The sequence below is a fragment of the Canis lupus genome, chromosome 24, assembly GCF_011100685.1.
Source record: "Canis lupus familiaris isolate Mischka breed German Shepherd chromosome 24, alternate assembly UU_Cfam_GSD_1.0, whole genome shotgun sequence".
Taxonomy (NCBI): domain Eukaryota; kingdom Metazoa; phylum Chordata; class Mammalia; order Carnivora; family Canidae; genus Canis; species Canis lupus.
The window spans coordinates 26,298,719-26,321,110 of NC_049245.1; the positions used below are offsets into that span (position 1 = coordinate 26,298,719).

Consider the following 22,392-nt stretch of genomic DNA (forward strand, 5'->3'; position numbering starts at 1 on the left):
GGCACCTAGCTGGCTCAGTTGGGGGAGCATGCTGCTCTTGATCTCAGGATTTTAAGTTTGAGCCCCAGCTTGGGTGTAAAGATTACTTAAAAATAAAATGTTAAAAAAAAAAAAAAAAGTAAAACGACAACCCAAAGAATGGAAGGAAAGTTTTGCAAATCATATTGGATAACAGAGTTGTATCTACAATATATAAAGAACTCCTATAATTCAATAATAAAAAACAACCTGATTAAAAAATGGGCAATGGATTAGAACAGATATTACTCCAAAGAAAATATTACTCCAGGCTGGGGTGCCTGGGTGGCTCAGTATGTTCAGCAAATATACAGATATTACTCCAAAGAAAATATACTCACTTCTTCACAAGTAGGAACTTTGTTTGCTGAAGCCTGGAGAGCCTCCCACAATGCAGAATCGTGACTCCACGCTAAACTCTCTAAAATTTGTTCTTCAATGCTGTTCAGGTGTTTCACCATGTCCCTGGAAAGCCCTTCCTCTGAGCGGATCACCACCTCAATAACCTGATAAAAAGAAAATTGAAAAGCTTATGTAGTATCAAATAATCATTTCTGTACTAGGCTTGCATGTATGACTACCTTTGGTCTTATGATGACACAGAACCAATGATATTCTTGAACCATGTTTCAATGTCTTATTAATATATTTTATGAAGGAGTTTTTAAGATCTTCATAATACGTTCACATACATTTCTGGTTTTTGTATACACAGAAAAATGAGGAAATGATACGTGGAAACTGGCCAGAAGCCCAACAGTGGTAAAACTTAGGTCATGGGTTCCAAGTCCAGAGCTATTTTGAATTTACTGTCCCTTCTCAGACTATTCTTTCCAGTAGCTCAAAAAGAACAGAAAAAATAATGTATTTAAAAGGAATTCTGCTTATATTACGTAATTCCATTTAAATAAGAGTAAATCCTACAACAAAGTCTGAAAGTATATGCACAAAAGTATTAAGTGATTATTATTTATAATTAGGATTATAATGTATAATTTTAATATTTACATTTATATGTATTACTTGTTTTTCTTCAAGGAGAATATATTATTTATGTGGCTAAAAAAACAAAGGCATTTAACTTCTTGAATGAAAAAAGCATGTTACAAATAAAAATGAACTGCTATCAGATAAGGCCAAAAACAACACTGTCCTTGAATAAAATTACCTATATTTCTTAAGAGAAAATCTGAAAACACACAGCAACATTCAAGTAAATATACAGAAGCAATTTTCCTTAAGTCATGAAAAAAAAATTCAAACCCCACTCAGTCAGCAATTCATATGGATAAGCTTTCCAATGATCTACATTTTTCGTAACTTAAGGCATATTTTAGGTATAAAGATTTAACTCTTCAAACTAACTTTTCTATCACTACCTTGAAAGTAGCACAGATGACAAAATATTAACTAAATCATGCCAATAAGTATAATATTGGCATCGGTCTAAATTCAGACACTAGGTAACATTAAATGTTATTGTAACTCTCATCTCACCTTATAAAAATAAAATGGTCGTAAATTGAGAACTTCAATAATCCAGGGGAAAGTACGAGGTGAGCTATAGGCAAAGAGCACAATTTCCAAACAACAAGCCATCAAGGAACGATGAAATATATCCTGCTCTAAAAGAACCTTGGAGAACAGAAAAACCATAGTTTAGTATTTCTCAGCAATTTCAGCCTTTGCCATTTTATAAAGATGAGTATAGAAACAAGATAAAATAATCTGTGTATTATATTACACCAGATTATCAAAGATAAAAATTTGAGTTCTCAAACTGATAGTTTTCTTATAACATATATAATTTTGCTTAATGGTAGATCTTATAATTAAATTTTTTTTTTTTTTTTTAATTTTTATTTATTTATGATAGTCACACACAGAGAGAGAGAGAGAGGCAGAGACACAGGCAGAGGGAGAAGCAGGCTCCATGCACCGAGAGCCCGACGTGGGATTCGATCCCGGGTCTCCAGGATCGCGCCCTGGGCCAAAGGCAGGCGCCAAACCGCTGCGCCACCCAGGGATCCCCAGATCTTATAATTAAATGAGGCATATACAACAATCAGCTTTGAAATAATAAAATAGTTAATATTCCCACCAAGAGGAAGCATTAGGATTAGTTCCTTTTTTTTGGGTTCCATTTGTTTAAATACCAGTTTTATCACAACTATCTTATCAACATACAGATTTGTTAAACACTAAAATCAAAGATATTATAATATCACAGCTAAGACTAAAAAGTTCAGAGAAGTCTTTTCGTTTAAAGATTTTATTTATTCATGAGAGACACACAGAGAGAGACAGAGGCAGAGAGAGAAGCAGGCTCCATGCAGGGAGCCCGATGCAGGATTCGATCCTGGGACTCTAGGATCACGCCCTGGGCCAAAGGCAGGAGCTTAACTGCTGAACCACCCAGGTGTCCCCAGAGAAGTATTTTATTAAGAAGATAAAAGTCCTGTTTACCACTGAGTTTAAGATTTAACATAAGCTGGGGTGCCTGGGTGGCTCAGTATGTTCAGCATACTACTTTTGGCTTCGGCTCAGGTCATGATCTGAGAGTCCTGAGATCAAATCCTGAGTTGGGCTCTATGCTCAGTCGGTAGTCGGCTTGCAATCATCTCCTTCCCTCTCCCTCTGCTCCTCCCACCCCCTATCCTTACCCCCTGCTCATGGGCGCTCTCTAAAAATAAATAAATCTTAAGAAAAAAAAAAAAAAGATTTGGGGTGCCTGGGTGGCTCAGTCAGTTAACTGTCTGCCTTCAGGTCATGATCCCAGGGTCCTGGGATTAAGCCCTGCATCAGGCTCCCTCTCCTTCTGTGTGTGCGCTCTCGCTCTCAAATAAATAAATAAATAAATAAGCACATGTTTTTTAAAGTAAATATTTTTTTTAAAAGAAAAGATTTAACATAAGTTTTCAGTTCTATAAAGTGTGTCACTATAATTCTTTCTTTTAAGATTTTATTTATTCATGAGAGACAAAGAGAGAGAGGCAGAGACATATGTAGAGGGAGAAGCAGGCTCCTCGCAGGAGGCCCAATGTGGGACTCAATCCCTGGACCCACTCAATCCCTGGATCACACTCTGAGCCAAAGGAAGACGCTCAACCACTGAGCCACTCAGGTGTCCCGCCATCCTTTCAAGTATCATTCCAAATCAACAAAAAGAATAAGAAACAGAAACTAACTTGGATAAAATGAGAAGTCGGCTATAACTGCAAACTACAATACATGACAAGTTACTTAGTAGAAAGTGGGATGGTTAAACAAGGGCCTGAAGAGTGACATTTGGAATTAACGAATTTGCTCCATGCAACCTAGGAAAAACACAGCAACTGGGGGAACAGATGGAATGGAAAGTAGGGATTAGGCAGGGGCTGACATGAATGGATGATCTGAAAGTCTGTAGTATTTAGAATTACTCTATCTAATCCCCACTCTAATGAGTTAGATGATAGGCTTCTAGTCTATCCCAACAGGGACCTGGAGAATTATTCTAAGACTGAACTCTTGGGAGGCTCAGAGCTTGAGAACATCAAGCATAAGAGACTGGTTTTAGGTGAAAGTCTACAGATTGCATTGTGAAACCAAGTTTCCCTTCCTTGCTCTGATCCACAACACCAACATTTAGGTAAGAGATTAGCAGATACTTCTCTACAGAAACTGAAATATTTCAGAAGAACCTTAAAGACACCAATAGTTGAGGGTCCCTAATATTACATGGTCGCACAAGACTTACATTCCTACTCTTGCCTATAAAACTTTGAAGCAAACTGCTTAGTCACCATAAGGTATATCTAAGAATAATCCAACAAATGAGGAAATCCTCCAACTAAAAGACAAAGATTAAAACAGAAAAAAAGGGCGCTTGGCTGGCTTAGTTGGCAGAGCATCCAACTCTTGACCTTGGGGTTGTAAGTTCGAGCCCCATGCTGGGTAGAAGAGATTATTTAAAAATAAAATCTTAAAGGGGTGCTTGGCTGGTTCAGTTGGTAGATCAGGTGATTCTTGATTTCAGGGTTGTGAGTTCAAGCCCCACACAGGACATGGAGCCTACTTAAAATTGTAAAAAAAATTCTTAAAAATTAAAAAAATTTTAGGGCAGCCCAGGTGGCTCAGAGGTTTAGTGCCACCTTCAGCCCAGGGCATGATCCTGGATCCTGGAAACCTGGGATCGAGTCCCATGTTGGGCTTCCTGCATGGAGCCTGCCTGTGTCTCTGCCTCTCTCTTTCTCTCTGCCTATCTCTCTCTCTCTCTCTGTGTCTCTCATGAATAAACAAATAAAATCTTAAAAAAAATTTTTTTTTAAACTCAGAGGGAAGAGGCATTGCAGTATATACAAGAAAATGTCAAAGAAATCTAAATTAATAACCTCAAAGAACAAGAAAGAGATCTTAGAAATGAAAATACAGCTAAAATAAAAAAATTCACTAGAACCAGATGATGAAAAGTTGAGTAAATATCCTTAGAAGTAGAATAAAATAACAAAGAAATGGAAAATAAGAAAAAAGGATAAATCCAGAAGGTTCCTCATTGGAATAAGAGCTCCAAAAAGAGGGGCACCTGGATAGCTCAGTGGTGAGTGTCTGCCTTTGGCTCAGGTCATGATCCCGCGGTCCCAGGATTGAGTCCCACATCAGACTCCCTTGCGTGGAGCCTGCTTCTCCTTCTACCTACGTCTCTGCCTCGCTCTGTGTCTCTCATGAATAAATAAAATCTTAAAAAAAAAAAATTCAGATAACACCTAGAGTGGTAACAAGGAAGACGAGGAGGAGGAGGAGGAGGAAACTGAAAAACCATGTAAGATCTTTGAGTTTTTATGAACTGTATGTGCGTGTACATATATATTTACTTATTTATAGTAAGCTCTATTCCCAGCAGGCTTGAACTCATGACCTTAAGATCAAGAGTCACATGCTCAATCAACTGAGGTAGATACCCCACAGCTCTGATTATTTATTTATAAATATTTTATTTTTTAAGTAATCTCTACACCAAATGTGGGGCTCAAACTCATAACCCTGAGATTAAGAGATGCATTCTCTACCAACTGATCCAGCCAGGTGCCCCTGCATTGACTTTTTAGAAAAATTCCTTTATAAGCTATTGGAGAGAGTGGCTAGAGTTATCAAATGTTCAAAGAAAAAAAGAAATTTTTTTCATTTTTGAGAGACACACAGAGAGAGGGTGAACAATGATGGGGTGATGGGGGAACAAGGAAAGAGAATCCCAAGTAGGCTCCATGCTCAGCACAAAGCCTGATGTGGGGCTCAATTTCATGACCCTGAAATCATGACCTGAGCTGAAATCAAGTCTGACGCTTAACCAACTGATCCACTCAGGCACCCTACAAAGCAATTTTTCTTCTTTTTAATTTTTTTTTAAATTTTTATTTATTTATGATAGTCACAGAGAGAGAGAGGCGCAGAGACACAGGCAGAGGGAGAAGCAGGCTCCATGCACCGGGAGCCCGATGTGGGATTCGATCCTGGGTCTCCAGGATTGCGCCCTGGGCCAAAGGCAGGTGCCAAACCACTGCGTCACCCAGGGATCCCTACAAAGCAATTTTTTAACAAGCGTTTTATTCCTCCAAAATTCTTGGGAGGTATGGGCAAATATCCTAATTATTGATTAGGTTAATGTTGGGAAGGGTCTCATTATTGGCTAGCTGGGAATAAAGGACAAAAAAAGGACCTGAAGGGAAAGGATACTGATGGTCTATCAGAGATGAATTTCAAATATTTCATATTTCTACCTAGAGGTGGCTAGCTCTGGATGTGCAAAAGACCATTAAGGCCAACTAGCAAATCATACTGGCTAAGTTTGCTAGTAACTGCTAATTCCCGTGACACATTATAGAGCTTCTCAACACACTGGTTCCAGGCTTAGGATTTTTGGACCTTGCTAGGGGCTGGGAGAGTGGATTTACTTACTGACATGTCCATTCCATGAAGTCTTCGTGTTTCCTGAACCATTACAGTCTCTAATATTTTATAATACAAAATTTCTGCAAGCTTTAGTCTGTTTATAGCAAAATCTAGGGAGGGGAATAAAAGGGAAAATATGTGTTAATGAAATGAAACATAGCTGTTAAGGACCAAAGAACAAACTTATATAAACTTAAATCTTACACATTAAGAATAGCTGAAAAGGAAAAAAAAAATAATTTCTGCTTTTTTTAGGGGCAATTTGTCTACTTTCAATGCTGTGTTAACCTTAGTTTTGTCTTCTTACCTATGTGTGATCCTGGCTGTTCATCTGTTGATTGAGTATAGTGTTGGCAGAAAGTCTCCCCTATTCCTTTCACTATTTTCATGATGTTTTCCATTGGATTACGAATACAAGATCTATAAAATACAAGAACCTAATTACCGGGGGAAAAACTCCAGACTACCAACGTTTATTCCAGTTCTGGTCCCAACTGTAAGCCTCAATACATAATCAGCATATTTCAAATAAACGGACAGCTTTTAAACAAAATCATTTGTCATACTGTTTTGGAATTTCAACATTAGCAGAGTCAATATCATCTCTTTTATGCTTCTATTTATATGACATTCTTGAAAAGGCAAAACTAAAGGGACAGAAAATATATCAGTAGTTGCCAGAGGCTGAGGATGACACAGGGGTTGACTAAAAGGGGCATAAATTTGGGGCGCTAGTGGAATTGTTCTACATCTTGATTGTGGTGGTACTGGTTATATAATTTCATGCACTTGTCAAATCTCATACAACTGTGCAGTTAAAAGGATGACTCTCATTGTGTAAATTATACTTTAATAAATCTGATTTAAGGAAAATATGGGGCCACCTGGGTGGCTCAGTTGGTTAAGTGTCTGACTCTTGATATCAGCTCAGGTCTTGATCTCAGGGTTGTGAGTTCAAGCCCTGTGTTGGGACTCCACATTGTGCACAGGAACCTACTCAAAAAACAAACAAACAAACAAACAAAAAAACACGTTGATATGGCAGTATTCATGTATATAGATGCAGCTGACCCTTGAACAAGATGGGTTTGAACTGTGCAGGTCCATTTATAAGTGGATTTTTTGGATAAATACAGTACAGTATTATAAGTGTATTTTTTCTTTTTTATGATACTTTTAATAACATTTTTCCTTTCATTAGCTTAATTTATCCTAGGAATACAGAACATAATACACGTAACATTCAAAACATATATCTATCAACTGTGTATGTTACTGGAACGATACTTATGAAAGCCTAAGAATAACAAATAAAAAAAGATAGTACTAAAAAGGAAGGCACTTGGCAAGAAATACTCATTACCTTTATATTAAGTGCTACTTTTCTGTCATTCAAACAATCTTAATTCAGAAATGACAAATAAATCCAAGACTATGAGAAAGAAAGTGATTTGTACAAAGCCAGATAATTAGTGGAGGGTTCAGGACTCCCAACTCTATGTTCAAACAGACCAGAATCATATATAAGAAGAGGTAGGCAGCACATATGGCAAAAATACTTTTTTGGTACTTATCAAGTACTTTTTCTTATTTATTTATTCATGAGGTACAGAGAGAGGCAGAGACAGAGGCAGAGGAAGAAGCAGGCTCCATGCAGGGAACCTCATGTGGGACTCAATCCCTGGACCACAGGATCACGTCCTGAGTAAAGGCAGATGCTCAACTGCTGAGCCATCCAACCATCCCTTATCAAGTACTTCTAACGCAAGCTGTGACTCTTTGAGTTATTTCTTTCTATTTAAGTTCTCTTTTTTAAATTATGTACTAAAAAACATAACAAAAACCACATAATAAATTTACCTTAACATTCATTTACTTGTTTTCTTATTTATTTATTGTTAAAGATTTTATTTATCCATTTGAGAGCCAGTGAGAGAGACCACAAGTGGAGTGAGGAGCACAGAGAGAGAAGCAGGCTCCCTGATGAGCAGGGAGCCCTTATGCAGGGCTCTATTCTGAGACCCTTGGATCACGAACGGAGAAGGCAGACACTTAACCGACTGAGCCACCCAGGTGCCCAATTTACCTTAATTTTTATGAGTACATTACAGTATTTTTTACCGTGTGCATACTGTTATACAATAGATCTCTAGAATTCATCTTATATGACTGCAACTCTATACCCATGGAACTCATTTCCTCTCCTTGCAACCCTGGCAACCATTCTAATTCGTTTCCATCAGCTTTTTCTCCCTTAGCTGTACAGAAATATTTAAGTCTTACTCAAAAATATTTATAAGTTGTTCACTTGGTGCATTTTTCAGTCCAGCCACAATACTCTGTAATCGGCTCACACTTTGAGTAGCTGAAGCAACAGGAGTAATGACTGCTTCTTTTTCTCGTAAATATCGCCGTCCTGTCAGTGGGGTAGAAGGTGCAAATGATGTTTTCTGTCAAAAAAGAAAAATCTGTGAGATTAAAAAGTTACCTTGCCCTCATTATGTGTTTAATTCAGTATATATACCACCTTCTCTACTCACATTTAGTACTACTTTTTTCTTCCTTCCTCTGGTTAACCACCAAATTTTTACCAACATTATGCTAATAACATCTTTACATTTAAGTAACACTTTTCAAAGTACTATCTATAATCTCATTTTATCATAATATTAATTTGAAATATACATATTTTGACTTTACATATGAAACAGGCACAGAGAAGGTAAAAATACTGTTTAAACTGACAAGGGTAATGGCAGAGTTTGGATTGAAACTTCGTTTTCTACTCTAGACCAGTGAATTTTCCAATAGACTTCATCCTCCAACCCATTTTACACATAAATACAGAACTAAGACTTTGCTGCCATTAACAATCTAGAGTTATAGGGCTGAAGTTCAGGGAAAGCACATAGATTCTCATGGGTAGGAGAAAAAACTACATTTTAAAACAACAGAACAGTGGTTAAAGTGATATAAAGAAAGGATAGGAAAGCATAATTTTTTTTTTTTTAAATAAAGATTTTGAGAGAGACAGCGCTCATGTACAGGGGAGGGAGAGGCAGCGGGAGAGAGACAAGTAGACTCCTCATTGAGCAGGAGCCTGATGTGGTGCTTGATCCCAGGACTCCTGAGATCATGACCTGGGTTGAGGTCAGAAGCTTAACTGACTGAGCCATCCAGGCGCCCCACATAAATCCTTCTTCATGTCAAAAGATACATACCCTACTGAAAAGTCCAGGTGTTCTGGGAAAATATATCAAAAATATGAAAAACATCAAGAAATGAGGTAAATGACAGGGATGAGCACTGGGTGTTATACTATATATTGGCAAATCGAACTCCAATAAAAAAAAATACAAAAAAAAAAGAGAAATGAGATAAAAATACTAAATGCCATAGTTTTAAAAATTACCTTTTAAGGCTTTCATGGGAAATATAAATTAGTAGAAGAAACTCAAGATTTAACTTGAAAGATGCTTCTGTTGTTAGTGGAATCACACACAGAGAGAAAAAGATCATTCTAGACTGAGGCCAGGCTAAGTTATATTACTTTTTCAAAGTGCTGTTGAAGACTACAGTCCACATTAGCTTGTGCTGTCAGTTTCCCTAATGGGGTTTCACCAGTGAACTTTCGAGGAGTTCCAATTTCCTCTTCTGCATCTGCTCCCAAAAAGATCCTCTCATCAAAGTCACCAACAGTTAAAACATATTCTTCATACTCCTTGTTCACTGCTTTGCTGAAAAGAGATTTTATTTTTTAAAGATTTTATTTTTACTTTTCAAATTTTTAAGTTCGAGTTAGTTTTTTTTTTAAAGATTTATTCATTTATACCTAAAATACACAGAGAGAGACAGGCAGAGACATAGGCAGAGACAGAAGCAGACATGCAGGGAACCCGATGTGGGACTCGATCCCGTGACTCTGGGATCACATCCTGAGCCAAAGGCAGATATTCAACTACCGAGCCACCCAGATGTCCCTAAATTTGAGTTAGTTAATATACAGTGCTATGTTGGTTTCAGGAGCAGAATTCAGTGATTCATCACTTATATAGAATACTCAGTGCTCATAACAAGTGCCCTCCTTAATACACATCACCCATCTAGCCTATCTCCCACCAACCTCTCTGCATCACTTCTCAGTTTGTTTTCTAAGTCTCTTATGGTTTCCCTCTCTTTACCCCCCCTCCCATATGTTCATCTATTTTGTTTCTTAAATTCCACTCTTAAGTGAAATCATATGGTATTTATTTTTCTTTGCCTATTTCGCTTAGCATAATACATGCTAGCTCCAACCATATCATTGCAAATGACAAGATTTCACTCTTTGATGCCTAAGTAATATTCCATTGTATATGTATATACACCATATTTTTTTTAAAGATTTATTTTTATTTATTTATGATAGACAGAGAGAGAGAGAGAGGCAGAGACACAGGCAGAGGGAGAAGCAGGCTCCAGGCCGGGAGCCTGATGCGGGACTCGATTCCGGGGCTCCAGGATCACGCCCTGGGCCAAAGGCAGGTGCGAAACCGCTGAGCCACCCAGGGATCCCCTACACCACATTTTCTTTATCCATTCATCAATTGATGGACATTTGGTCTATCTACATAGTTTGGCTATTGTTGATCACACTACTATGAACACTGAGGTGTATGTACCCTCTTTGAGTCTGTTTTTTTTTTTTTTTTTTAAGATTTTATTTTATTTATTCATGACAGTCAGAGAGAGAGAAAGGCAGAGACACAGGCAGAGGGAGAAGCAGGCTCCATGCTGGGAGCCCGATGTGGGACTCGATCCCAGGTCTCCGGGATCACGCCCCGGGCTGAAGGCGGCACTAAACAGCTGGGCCACCGGGGCTGCCCTTGAGTCTGTATTTTTGCATGATATGGGGAAATACCTAGTAGGGTAATTGTAGGACTGAAGCGTAGTTCTATTTTTAACTTTTTGAGGAACCTTCATACTGTTTTCCCAGAGTGGCTGAACTAGTTTGCATTCCCACCAACAGTGCAGAGAGGGTTCCCCTTTATCTGCATCCTCATCAACATCTGTTGCTTCCCATGTTAATTTTAGCCATCCTGACAGGTGGTGTCAGGTGATGTAACAGGTGATGTGGTTACTCATTGTGTGTTTTTTTTAAAGATTTCATTTATTTATTTATTCATGAGAGCTACAGAGAGAGAGGCAGAGACATAGGCAGAGGGAGAAGCAGGCTCCCTGCAGGGAATCTGATTCAGGACTCGATCCCAGGACCCCAGGATCATGACATGAGCTAAAGACAGATGTTCAATCACTGAGCCATCCAAGTGCTCCTCATTGTGGTTTTGATTTGTATTTCCCTGCTGATGAGTGATGCTGAGCATTTTCTCATGTGTCTGTTAGCCAGCCAGATGTCTTCTTTAGGAAAGTATCTATTCATATCTTCTGCTCATTTCTTTTTTTCTTTTTGTTAGTTATTTATCAATAAATTTGTTTTTGTTTTGTTTTTTTTTTTGTTCAGGAACAAAGGTCAGTGACAAACTTCAATGAACTCAACCCAGATGGCTCAGCGGTTTAGCACTGCCCTCAGCCCAGGGGCGTGATCCTGGAGACCCGGTATTGAGTATCACGTCAGGCTCCCTGCATGGAGCCTGCTTCTCTCTCTAACTGTGTCTGTGCCTCTCTCTCTGTGTCTGTCATGAATAAATAAAGTCTTTTTTTTTTTTTTTTTTTAAAGATTTTAGTGGGTCTGAAGATTTTATTTTTAAGTAATCTCTACACTCAACGTGGGGCTCTAACTCACAAGCCCAAGATCAAGAGCTGCATGCTCTTCTGACTGGGCCAGCGAGATGCTCCAAGAATTTTTTTAAGCTGCTAGAATAAAACTAGGTTATACAATGGATTTATCTTTTTTTTTTTTTTAATTATTTAAGTAACCTCTACAGCCTGTTTGGGGCTCAAACTCATGACCCCGAAATCAAGAGTCGCACAGACTACCAAAATGAATGAGCCAGGTACCTCCACAATGGATTTATTTGGACGTAAGATAGATTTTACACTCCAGGGCCTGTGGGGCACCTGGGTGGCTCAGTTGGTTAAGTGTCTGCCTTCCATGAGGTCATGATCTCAAGGTCCTAGGATCAAGCCTTGCATCAGGCTCTTTGCTCAGCAGCGAGTCTGCTTTTCCCTCTGTGATCTCTCTGGCTCTCACGCTCTCTCAAATAGATAAATAAAATCTTAAAGAAAAAAAACATAAACAAAAACAAAAACTCCAGGGCCTGTAAAGGCTGATGACTTTTCAGTTTTTAACTCTGCCCAGCTAATAATCTCAGATGTTCCTATCTGATTATGGACATGCTTCACATTCACGTACATGGCAATAATAAATTACTTTGAAAGATAAGCAAAAAGAGAGTATAAACTTAATCTGAAAACTAGCTGAACCTAATTAAGATCTGATCACTGAGAAAACAATAATGGCTTTGAAATTAAAGTATATTCTGAATTTGCCAATATTTGATTAATAAAAGAACATATATTCAAATATAGAAATCACTGGGTCTATTTATGGGTTTCTCTGGAAGGAGCTCTTTTAAGTGCCAAAGGTTTCTTTTCTTTAAGTACCAAAGGTTTCCTAAAATAAGTGTACCTAAAGACAAGAAGGATTAGTGACAACATCAGTCTTGCCACTAATGCAGAAGGAACTTGAGTTTGGAGGAGTTACGTTAATGTTCCACTTATCAAATTGCAATAAATCATCATTGACAGCCTATAATGTGGCAAATAGCATTAGCGCTAGATACTTACCTATTATCAGTAAAACTAGAAAGGTCCAGGAGGCATTCTCCTTTTAAAACCTAGGAAGAAAAAGCCATTTGTGACATGTAATTAAGCACAATACCATACATACAAAAACATGACATTTATCTAAGTTTTCACATTGGTAGGGTGTTTTTTTTTTTAAGATTTTATTTATTCTGGGGATCCCTGGGTGGCTCAGCGGTTCAGCGCCTGCCTTTGGCCCAGGGCATCATCCTTGAGTCCCGGGATCGAGTCCCGCATCGGGCTCCCGTCATGGAGCCGGCTTCTCCCTCTGCCTGTGTCTCTGCCTCTCTCTTTCTCTATGTCTATCATAAATAAATAAATAAATAAAATATTTTTTAAAAAGGATTTTATTTATTCATTTATTTGCAGAAGGAGAGAGAGTACAAGCAGAGGAGCAGCAGAGAAAGGAGGAGAAGCAGGCTCCCCACTGAGCAGGGAGCCCAATGGAGGTGCTCAATCCCAGGACCCTGGGACTATGGCCTAAGCTTAAGACAGATGTTTAATTGACTGAGCCACCCAGGTCCCCCCACACTGGCAGTTGTTATAAATAATATAGACAAACAGAATTACTGAAAATTTCTTTTAAACCAGGAAAACCTACTTAGCATACAAATATCTATTTGAAAAATCTGAAGTCAATGAAAACACTTTTAAATTAGTCTATACCAATAGTTTCTAAATTCTAGTGACTAAAGCATCACTTAGAGAAATTTTTTAAGAGTTATTTATTTGAGAGAGAGAGAGCGCGCACAAGTGCACAGCAGGGAGGGGCAAAGGGAGAGAGAATCTCAAGCAGGCTGAGTGTGGAACTCAATGTGGGGCTCGATCTCACGACCCTGAGATCATGAGTCAAAACTGAGTCAGTTGCTCAACTGAGTCACTCAGGCACTCACTTAGGGGAACTGTTAAAAAAAATACAGATTAATGGACCTCAAATCCTGAGCAGAGGCAGCATTTTATATAAATTCCCTAAGTGATTCTGACAAAAGCTGTCCAATTTTACACATTGGTCTATGGAGAAGGGAAACCAACATTTATTGAATGATAAATAGTATGTCCAGGCAAGAAAAAGATTCAAAGGGAACACAGATACTGTTGCTGGTGAGAGAAGAAAACTATACTGTTTAAAATATTTTCTTTCTTTTTTATTTTTTAAGTAGGCTCCACGCCCAACGCTAGGCCTAAACTCTGAGGTCATGACTAGAATTAAAGATTTGGATGCTCCAACAACTGAGCCACCCACTGTCCCTGTTTATGATATTTGTTATGCATCCACACTATTCTTAGATTACTACACATCAGGTTTGCAAACTCAAATACCTTCAGGGATCAGGGTTCAACATACATAAATTAAGAGGACAGAAAGCATACTTCCCATCTGAAAAGAGATGGCTATCATTTAGCTTGACAACAGTTACCCATTTAGACATTCCAATACTGGGGGATCCCTGGGTGGTGCAGTGGTTTAGCGCCTGCCTTTGGCCCAGGGTGCGATCCTGGAGACCAGGGATTGAGTCCCACATCGGGCTCCCTGCATGGAGCCTGCTTCTCCCTCTGCCTGCCTCTCTCTCTCTCTATCATGAATAAATAAATAAAATCTTAAAAAAGAAAAAAAAAATTCCAATACTGTATTGTCATAGCTTTTGATTTTTTAAAAAGATTTTATTTATTTATTCATGAGAGACACAGAGAAAGAGAGGCAGAGACATAGGCAGAGGGAGAAGCAAGCTCCCTGTGGGGAGCCCGATTCAGGACTTGATCCCAGAACCCTGGGATCACAACCTGAGCCAAAGGCAGACATGCAACCACTAAACCACCCAGGTGCCCAGCTTCTGATTCTTGAAAGTGATTTCTCCAACATCCCCCCCCGCCTTTTTAAGTAGGCTCCACGCCTAGTGGGGAGCACAATATGGAGCTTGAACTCATGACCCCGAGATCAAGACCTGTGCTGAGATCAAGAGTCAGACACTTAACTGACTGAGGCACCTGGGTGGCTCTTGAAAGATATATACATATTTTTAAGATTTTATTTATTTATTCATGAGAGACAGAGACAGAGAGAGAGAGGCAGAGACACAGGCAGAGGGAGAAGCAGGCTCCATGCAGAGAGCCTGATGTACTCGATCCTGGGTCTCCAGGATCACACCCTGGGCTGAAGGTGGCGCTAAACCACTGAGCCACCGGTGGCTCTTTTCGGGGCTACCCGAAAGAGATTTTTATATTAAAAGTCTTTACATGTAAATTAAAATGGAATGAAATAAAACAAAAGAACACCCTACACAGGCCAAATAAAACATCTGTGGCCTATGAGTAGGAGGATGACTGTCCAAATTAGGATACTTTTGGAGTTAAAGGAGATGCTATAATAATTATGCCAAGATAACAATAAAAAACTAGATAATCTAGGCAAACCAAGATGTATGGTCATTATATCCCAGAACCACTAGTGTGCTGCTTCTGCAGAGCACAAAAGATAATCCTTGAGTTCCCTTCAAAGTTTACCTTGCTAGACATATTTAATGTACAGATGAGCTATCTTTTTTTCCTCTCTCTCTCTCTCTCTCTCTCTCTCTCTCACACACACACACACACATACAGAGAAAGAAGTAAAACTAAATACAAAAGTCTATGTAACAAGAAGAACCATCTAGTTAGGGAAGACTCTATGCTTGAGGAAAAACCTCATATTATCTACAAAGAGGAGAACCACAGTGATGATCTAATCCAAGCCCCCCCTCCTTTTTCTTTTTTTTTTTTTTAACCAAAGAGAATACTCAAGGACTAGCTGGATTAAATGGCTCAATATTGGGGAGGTTAGAAATTGAGACCAAGAAGAATAAGCTATTTCATAAATATAGAAATAGTTAATTACTGAGAAAAAAATCCAGAATGCATACAGGTAACCTGTAAAAGTGGCTACAAAACTGTAACAGATTTTCTGCTCTATTTATATGGAATTAAAGCTATAGTTTTTATATATCATCCCAGCTTTAGTAAATAGTCAGCAGTTATTCAAATTGTGGCAATAAATTAATTTACCTTGATTTCCCGCTTTTCATAATTCTTTATTAGGCTTACTCTAATCTGTTCTTCATAATTTTTTTTTTAAAAATTTTTTTTTAATTTATTTATGATAGTCACACACACACAGAGAGAGAGAGGCAGAGACACAGGCAGAGGGAGAAGGAGGCTCCATGCACCGGGAGCCCGACGTGGGATTCGATCCCGGGTCTCCAGGATCGCGCCCTGGGCCAAAGGCAGGCGCTAAACCGCTGCGCCACCCAGGGATCCCTGTTCTTCATAATTCTTTTATTAAAACCTCTTACAGCTATTTCTTCCAGTGCATTTATTGGCAGTACATATAGTTGGTCACAATCTTTAACAGCTCAGTTTTGCACATCACAAAAGATCATAGGCCAATTCTGCATATAGCATTCTGCATCAGAGCAGAGACTGAAACCTGGAAATCTTGACTGGGTCCTATACCTCTGAGAACTTGTTTAAAACACTGTTTTTTCCTTTGAGATTTTATTGCTGACCCTTGAAAGCCTTAGCCATTTACTTTTTTTTTCTTTTGCCATTCACTTCTAAGTACAGTTATAGTACCTTTCTATCAAAGAGTTTTGAAATATATGGCTTAAAATAGTGCTCCTTTATTCCTTTTGCTTCTACTAGAAGTCCATCATGCAGTTCACACAGTACAGCAATGATGCAGGGAGGCTCTTCGGAAGCCTTAAAGTCAGCAGTATGGAAATCAGATGGTAAACCTAGTTTGATAGGGTATGAACAGCAAAAGAAAATAGAAGAATATGGTCAACTTTTAAAACTTTTTCTAAATACTGATGACCACTTTTCAAAAATAAATAAGGTCTTACCTTTAAATGTTGGATTCAGCAAGTCACGTCTATTTGGGCATATAATGGCATTGGCAAAAATCAGATCCAAGCAGCACAGAAGTAAATGGTAAGAGTTTACTAAATCATCTCCAATCATACGAAAATTACCTTTATAGGGGAATAAAAAAAGACACAAAGACCAGAAACCTCTCATGTCAAATAATACCAAGTTCCTACAGCAGAATGTAAAACCACTGAAAGTATCACCTTACCCTTAGTATAAACAAAGAGCGTCCAGCAGAAATTAAAGAGATCCTTAACGCTGCAAGGAATCCTTCTAGAAAGGAAAAAATATACGTTTTAATTGACTAACATGCTAAATATCACTCAACATTGTTATTTAATTGAAACAGCAAATACAAATAACAGTAAAGTTACACGTAAAATTCCATTCACAAAGGACAAATTATGGTTCATTAAATGGACTTAAATCTTTCTAGTTTGCATAAAATAATTAGAACATAAAAAGATGTGAAAGTACTACCCTGAATTTCCAGGTATGAGAATTCTAAATGGATTTTTTAAAAATTTAATTTTTTTGCAAATGGATATTCTGGTAAAAAACAGACTTTTAAAAATGCAAATTTCCTAAGTTTATAGCATAATTTTTATGTAACTTTTCAGGGGTCTTACCTCTGTTTCCTGCTTCGTGGGAACTTTGGTTGCTCTTCATATGGATTTTGAAATATATCTAAAAAAATTGGCTCAAATTTTTTGAAAATTACAGTAGACACCTCAAAATTTCTTTCTAGCCTTTCTACACGTTCACGAAATTCTTGCGGCAGGTTTGACATGTCCATCCACTTCTTCATTTTACTAAAAAACTGTATTAAGCTAAAAAAAAAAAAAGCAACTTTAAAGTGAGTCCATATATAATAGATAAGTTAACATTTTATTTATGCCTACGAATCTTAAGAATCTTTTTTTTAAAGAATCTTTACTTTAAAGCCTATATTTCTTTTTTAAAGATTTTATTTATTTCCGAGAGAGAGAGAGAGGGAGAGAGAGAGGGAGAGAGAGAGGGAGAGAGAGACAGCGAGCGCAAACATGAGCAGGGAGAGGGGCAGAAGGAGGAGACTCCCTGCCGAGTGGGAAGCCTGATGCAAGGCTTGATCTCATGACCCTGGGGATCATGACCTGAGCCAAAGGCAGATGCTTAACTGATTAAGCCACCCAGGTGCCCCAAAAGCCTAAATTAAAAAAATAATAATAAAAAATAAAAGGCAACCGAAAAACCTCACTCCCAAGTGCTATGAAATTACTCTGGCTTTCAGAATCACTATGGGAATAAAGATTTTGAATTAGTGCTCATTTCATAAATGTCTTCTCCTATGCAAGAAGTGATGGTACCTACCTACCTACTTCTTTTGTTCCATACATCATCTACACAATAATTTGTATATTCATTACAAGGTAAATGTTAATAGATTGTTGAGTTCACAAAATTAGTTTGAGGACAGACAGTATCTCCCCAATAGGTTGATTCTGGAAGTTGCTTACAAAGCATCAGACAGTTCAGGGATAAAATTCAAGTGTTTGTGTTCCAGTATGTTGTTCCACCATCAAATATAAATGAAGAAGATAGCATATACCCAGAAAATCACTTATTACTCCACCTTTCTGGCTTATTCAATTTTTTAAAAAAATTTTATTTATTCATGAGAGACAGAGAGAGAGAGGCAGACATAAGCAGAGAGAGAAGCAGGCTCCATGCAGGGAGCCCGATGTGGGAATTGATCCTAGGACTTCGGGATCATGCCCTGGGTGGAAAGCCGACACTCTACCACTGAGCCACCGAGGCATCACTGGCTTGTTCAATTTTTTATGTCCCCGTGTTACTATGGTCTTAGATTGAAAATCTGTAGTGTTAAAGTTCACTTAAGTGCGATATACATTTAATGCTATATACAGAATGATTTTTAAAAGAAGATTTTATTTATTTATTCATGAGACAGAGAGAGAGGCAGAGACATAGGCAGAGGGAAAAGCAGGCTCCCTGTGGGGAGCCTGATGTAGGACTTGATCCCAGGACCCCGGGATCATGACCTGAGCCAAACACAGATGCTCAACCACTGAGCTACCCAGGTGTCTCCAAAATGATAGTTTTAAGATTTGATTTGATTTGATTTTTTGTTAAGATTTTATTTTTAGGGGATCCCTGGGTGGCGCAGCAGTTTAGCGCCTGCCTTTGGCCCAGGGCACGATCCTGGAGACCCGGGATCGAATCCCACGTCGGGCTCCCGGTGCATGGAGCTTGCTTCTCCCTCTGCCTGTGTCTCTGCCTCTCTCTCTCTCTGTGTGTGTGACTATCATAAATAAATTAAAAAAAAAAAGATTTTATTTTTAAATAATCTCTACATCCAACCTGGGCCTTGAATTTACAACCCTGAGATCAAGAGTTACATGCTTTACTGGCCGAAACAGCCAGGTGCCTCAGAATAATAGTTTTTATTTATTCTTTAAAAAGATTTTATTATTTATTCATGAGAGACACAGAGAGATAGGCAGAGACACAGGCAGAGGGAGAAACAGGCTCCCCACAGGGAGCCTGATATGGGACTTGATCCCCAGACCCCAGGAACACACCCTGAGTGGAAGGCAGATGCTCAACCACTGAGCCACTCAGGCATCCTGGAATAATATATATATATTTTTAAGATTTTATTTATTCATTCATAGAGACAGAGAGAGAGAGGGAGGCAGAGACACAGGCAGAGGGAGAAGCGGGCTCCACACAGGGAGCCTGACGTGGGACTTGATCCCGTGTCTCCAGGATCAGGCCCCGGGCTGCAGGCGGCGTTAAACCGCTGCGCCACCAGGGCTGCCCAGCAATAATACTTTTTTTAAAAAGGTGATGGAAGACATCATCAGCTAATTGTCCACAGGTATTCAAACTCCAAATATGCTGATTAAAATCTGAGAATCTAAGAGTCTCTTTAAAAGATTTTTTTTTAAGATCTTATTTATTTATTCATGACACAGAGAAAGAGAGGCAGAGACATAGGCAGAGGGAGAAGGCAGCTCCACGCAAGAGCCCGATGCAAGTCTCGATCTCAAAACTCTAGGATCACATCCTGAGCAGAAGGCAGATGCTCAACCGCTGAGCCACCCAGGCATCCCTCTTTAAAAGATTATCAATAACAGCAAAAAAAAATTTTTTTTTGCCAGATTACTAAATACTTAATTTGGCTGACAAATTAAGAGTCCCTTATAGGAGACTGATTTGGAGGCAGGGATGCTAAACATGTGAAATTCTTTCCTTTGTGGGGAATTCCCCAATTTTGTGTCTTGCTGCCTACTAGATAGATCAGCTTCACTGAAGTTTGGGTGAAGGCATAAAACCTGAGGTTCTTGATACAGGTCTGGGATTTTGAATCTGGAGCTGGCAGTACAGAGAACTGAGTGATAAATTCTTATAGTAGGATCAACAGCAATATTCAGCTATTAGGGACAAATACAGTGGCAATGTCCAGGGATGGCACTGCTGGCCATGCAAGTCATGCCCTTGTTAGATGAATTCTTGTGAAATGCATTTTGGTTCTAGCCAGCCTCCTTTTGTTCCTGGGTGTTTTCCAAGTCTATTTTCTCAGGTCATCCTAAAGACTCTGTCAGCTATTCAATATCCTTTCAGTAAATTTCTTTTCTCTTTAAGTCAGCCAAAGTCCATAATTGGTATCTGTTTTTTATAAACAAAAGGTTTGACTAATACATCCTCATATAAATCCATTGTATTTATTGCTATTTCAAAAATGGCTATTCTAAACAAGAACAAAGTACATCAGAATGTTTGGAAACAAAAAAACTTATAGCATTATTATTACCTAAACTATGATTATGATTTTTAAAAAATATTTTATTTATTTATTCATGAGAGACAGAGAGAGAGGCAGAGACACAGGCACAGGGAGAAGCAGGCTCCCTGTGGGGAGCCCGATGTGGGACTCAATCCCAGGACCCCCGGATTAAGACCTGAGCCAAAGGCAGACGCTCAACCATTGAGTCATCCAGGCATCCCTGATTACGACTATTTATTTATTTATTTAAATTTTATTTATTTATTCATGAGAGACACAGAGAGAGAGAGAGAGAGAGAGAGGCAGAGACACAGGCAGAGGGAGAAGCAGGCTTCATGCAGGAAGCCTGACGCGGGACTCGATCCCAGGGCCCCAGGATCACACCCTGGGATGAAGGCAGGCACTAAACCACTGAGCCACCCAGGGATCCCTGATTACGGATTTTTAAAGTAAAATAAGAAGTTTTATAAATTTCACAGCTTTCAAAACAATTGCATTTGTTGGAATTGTTGTAAAGAATACATTACTCCAGTAAGTACCTAAAAGATGTTCCACATCATTGGCCATTGGGGAAATACAAAATACCACTTTTTTTTTTTTTTTTTTTTACAAAATACCATTTCATGCTCACTAGAATAGCCATATAATAAAGATTATAAGTATTGGCAAGGATATGGGTAAATGGAACCCTCAAACTCTGGTGGTAGGAATGTAAACTCCTGTAGTCACTTTGGAAAACAATCTGACAGTGCCTCAGAAGGTTAAACAGAGTTCCCATATGACCCAACAGTTCCATTTGTACATATTACCAAGAGAAATGACAATATATGTCTACACAAAAACTTGTACACAAATGTTCATAGTAGCATTACTCATAATAGCCAAAAGATGGAAACAACTCAAGTATCCATCAACTAATAAGTGGATAAACAAATTGTGGTATATCCATGCAATGTATTATTATTTAACCATAAAGAGGAATGAAGTACTGATACATGCCAAGGGCTAGGAGGAGGGAGGAGGAAGCTACTGTTTAATTGTTATGAAGTTTCAATTTGGGAAGCTGAAAAAATTCTGGAGATGTATGATAGTTGTACAACAATGTAAACGTATTTAATGCCACTGAACTGTACACTTAAAATTGGTTAAAAGGTAAATTTTTATGCATATGTATTTTTAAAGGATTCACTTATTCATTTATATATATATATATTACACACACACACACACATATACATAGGCAGAAGGAGAGAAGCAGAGTCACTGATGAACTGGGAGCCTGACACAGGGCCAGATCCCATAATTCCGGTATCATGACCTGAGCCAAAATGAAGAGTTGGATACCCAACCAACTATGCCACCTGCATGCCCCTATTTTATGTATATTTTACCATACACACACTCCTAAAACAAATATAGAGTAAGGATGGTAAATACAGGGCATATGTCCCAATAGCAGCATAATACTGAATTTTAATGGCATTCAAAAGAAAAAATTATTTTGTAAAAATTTAATATAACCAATGTTGTAATTAAAATGTATGAAAAATAAATTTTCATGAACAAAATATTTATTCAGGTTCTTTTATAATATGAAAGTAAAAAAAATGGGGCAGCCCGGGTGGCTCAGCGGTTTAGCGTCTGCCTTCAGCCCAGGACGTGATCCTGGAGACCTGGGATCGAGTCCCACATCGGGTTCCCTGCGTGGAGCCTGCTTTGCCCTCTGCCTGTGTCTCTGCCTCTCTTCTGTTTCCCATGAATAAATAAATAAAATATTAAAAAAAAGAAAAAAATGAATGAATGTCATCTTGATTTATTTATTTATAAAAATATTTTATTTATTTATTTATGAGAGACACACACACACACACAGAGGCAGAGACACAGGCAGAGGGAGAAGCAGGCTCCATGCAGGGAGCCCAATGTGGGACTCGATCCCGAGTCTCCAGGAT

The 22,392-nt window shown here is 38.5% G+C and overlaps 1 protein-coding gene across 7 annotated transcripts in view; it reads right to left on the minus strand.

Annotated features, from left to right (window-relative positions):
- Positions 1-22,392, minus strand: part of RBL1 (RB transcriptional corepressor like 1) — a 58,830-nt gene that overhangs the window by 31,609 nt on the left and 4,829 nt on the right. For 6 of the 7 annotated variants that reach the window (XR_005377815.1, XM_038572243.1, XM_038572242.1 and 3 more), the window contains 11 exons: positions 17,280-17,480; positions 16,859-16,923; positions 16,626-16,754; positions 16,357-16,517; positions 12,733-12,782; positions 9,497-9,683; positions 8,230-8,396; positions 6,254-6,366; positions 5,953-6,056; positions 1,516-1,653; positions 360-524 (listed from right to left, as the gene is read on the minus strand). Coding sequence is in view for 6 of the 7 variants with exons in the window: in XM_038572243.1 (XP_038428171.1) it covers positions 360-524; positions 1,516-1,653; positions 5,953-6,056; positions 6,254-6,366; positions 8,230-8,396; positions 9,497-9,683; positions 12,733-12,782; positions 16,357-16,517; positions 16,626-16,754; positions 16,859-16,923; positions 17,280-17,480 (1,480 nt within the window). In the remaining variant the exon portion in view is untranslated. Of the gene's footprint in view, positions 1-359; positions 525-1,515; positions 1,654-5,952; positions 6,057-6,253; positions 6,367-8,229; positions 8,397-9,358; positions 9,684-12,732; positions 12,783-16,356; positions 16,518-16,625; positions 16,755-16,858; positions 16,924-17,279; positions 17,481-22,392 lie in introns of those variants that run through there. The other variant, XM_038572247.1, reaches the window with a different exon arrangement.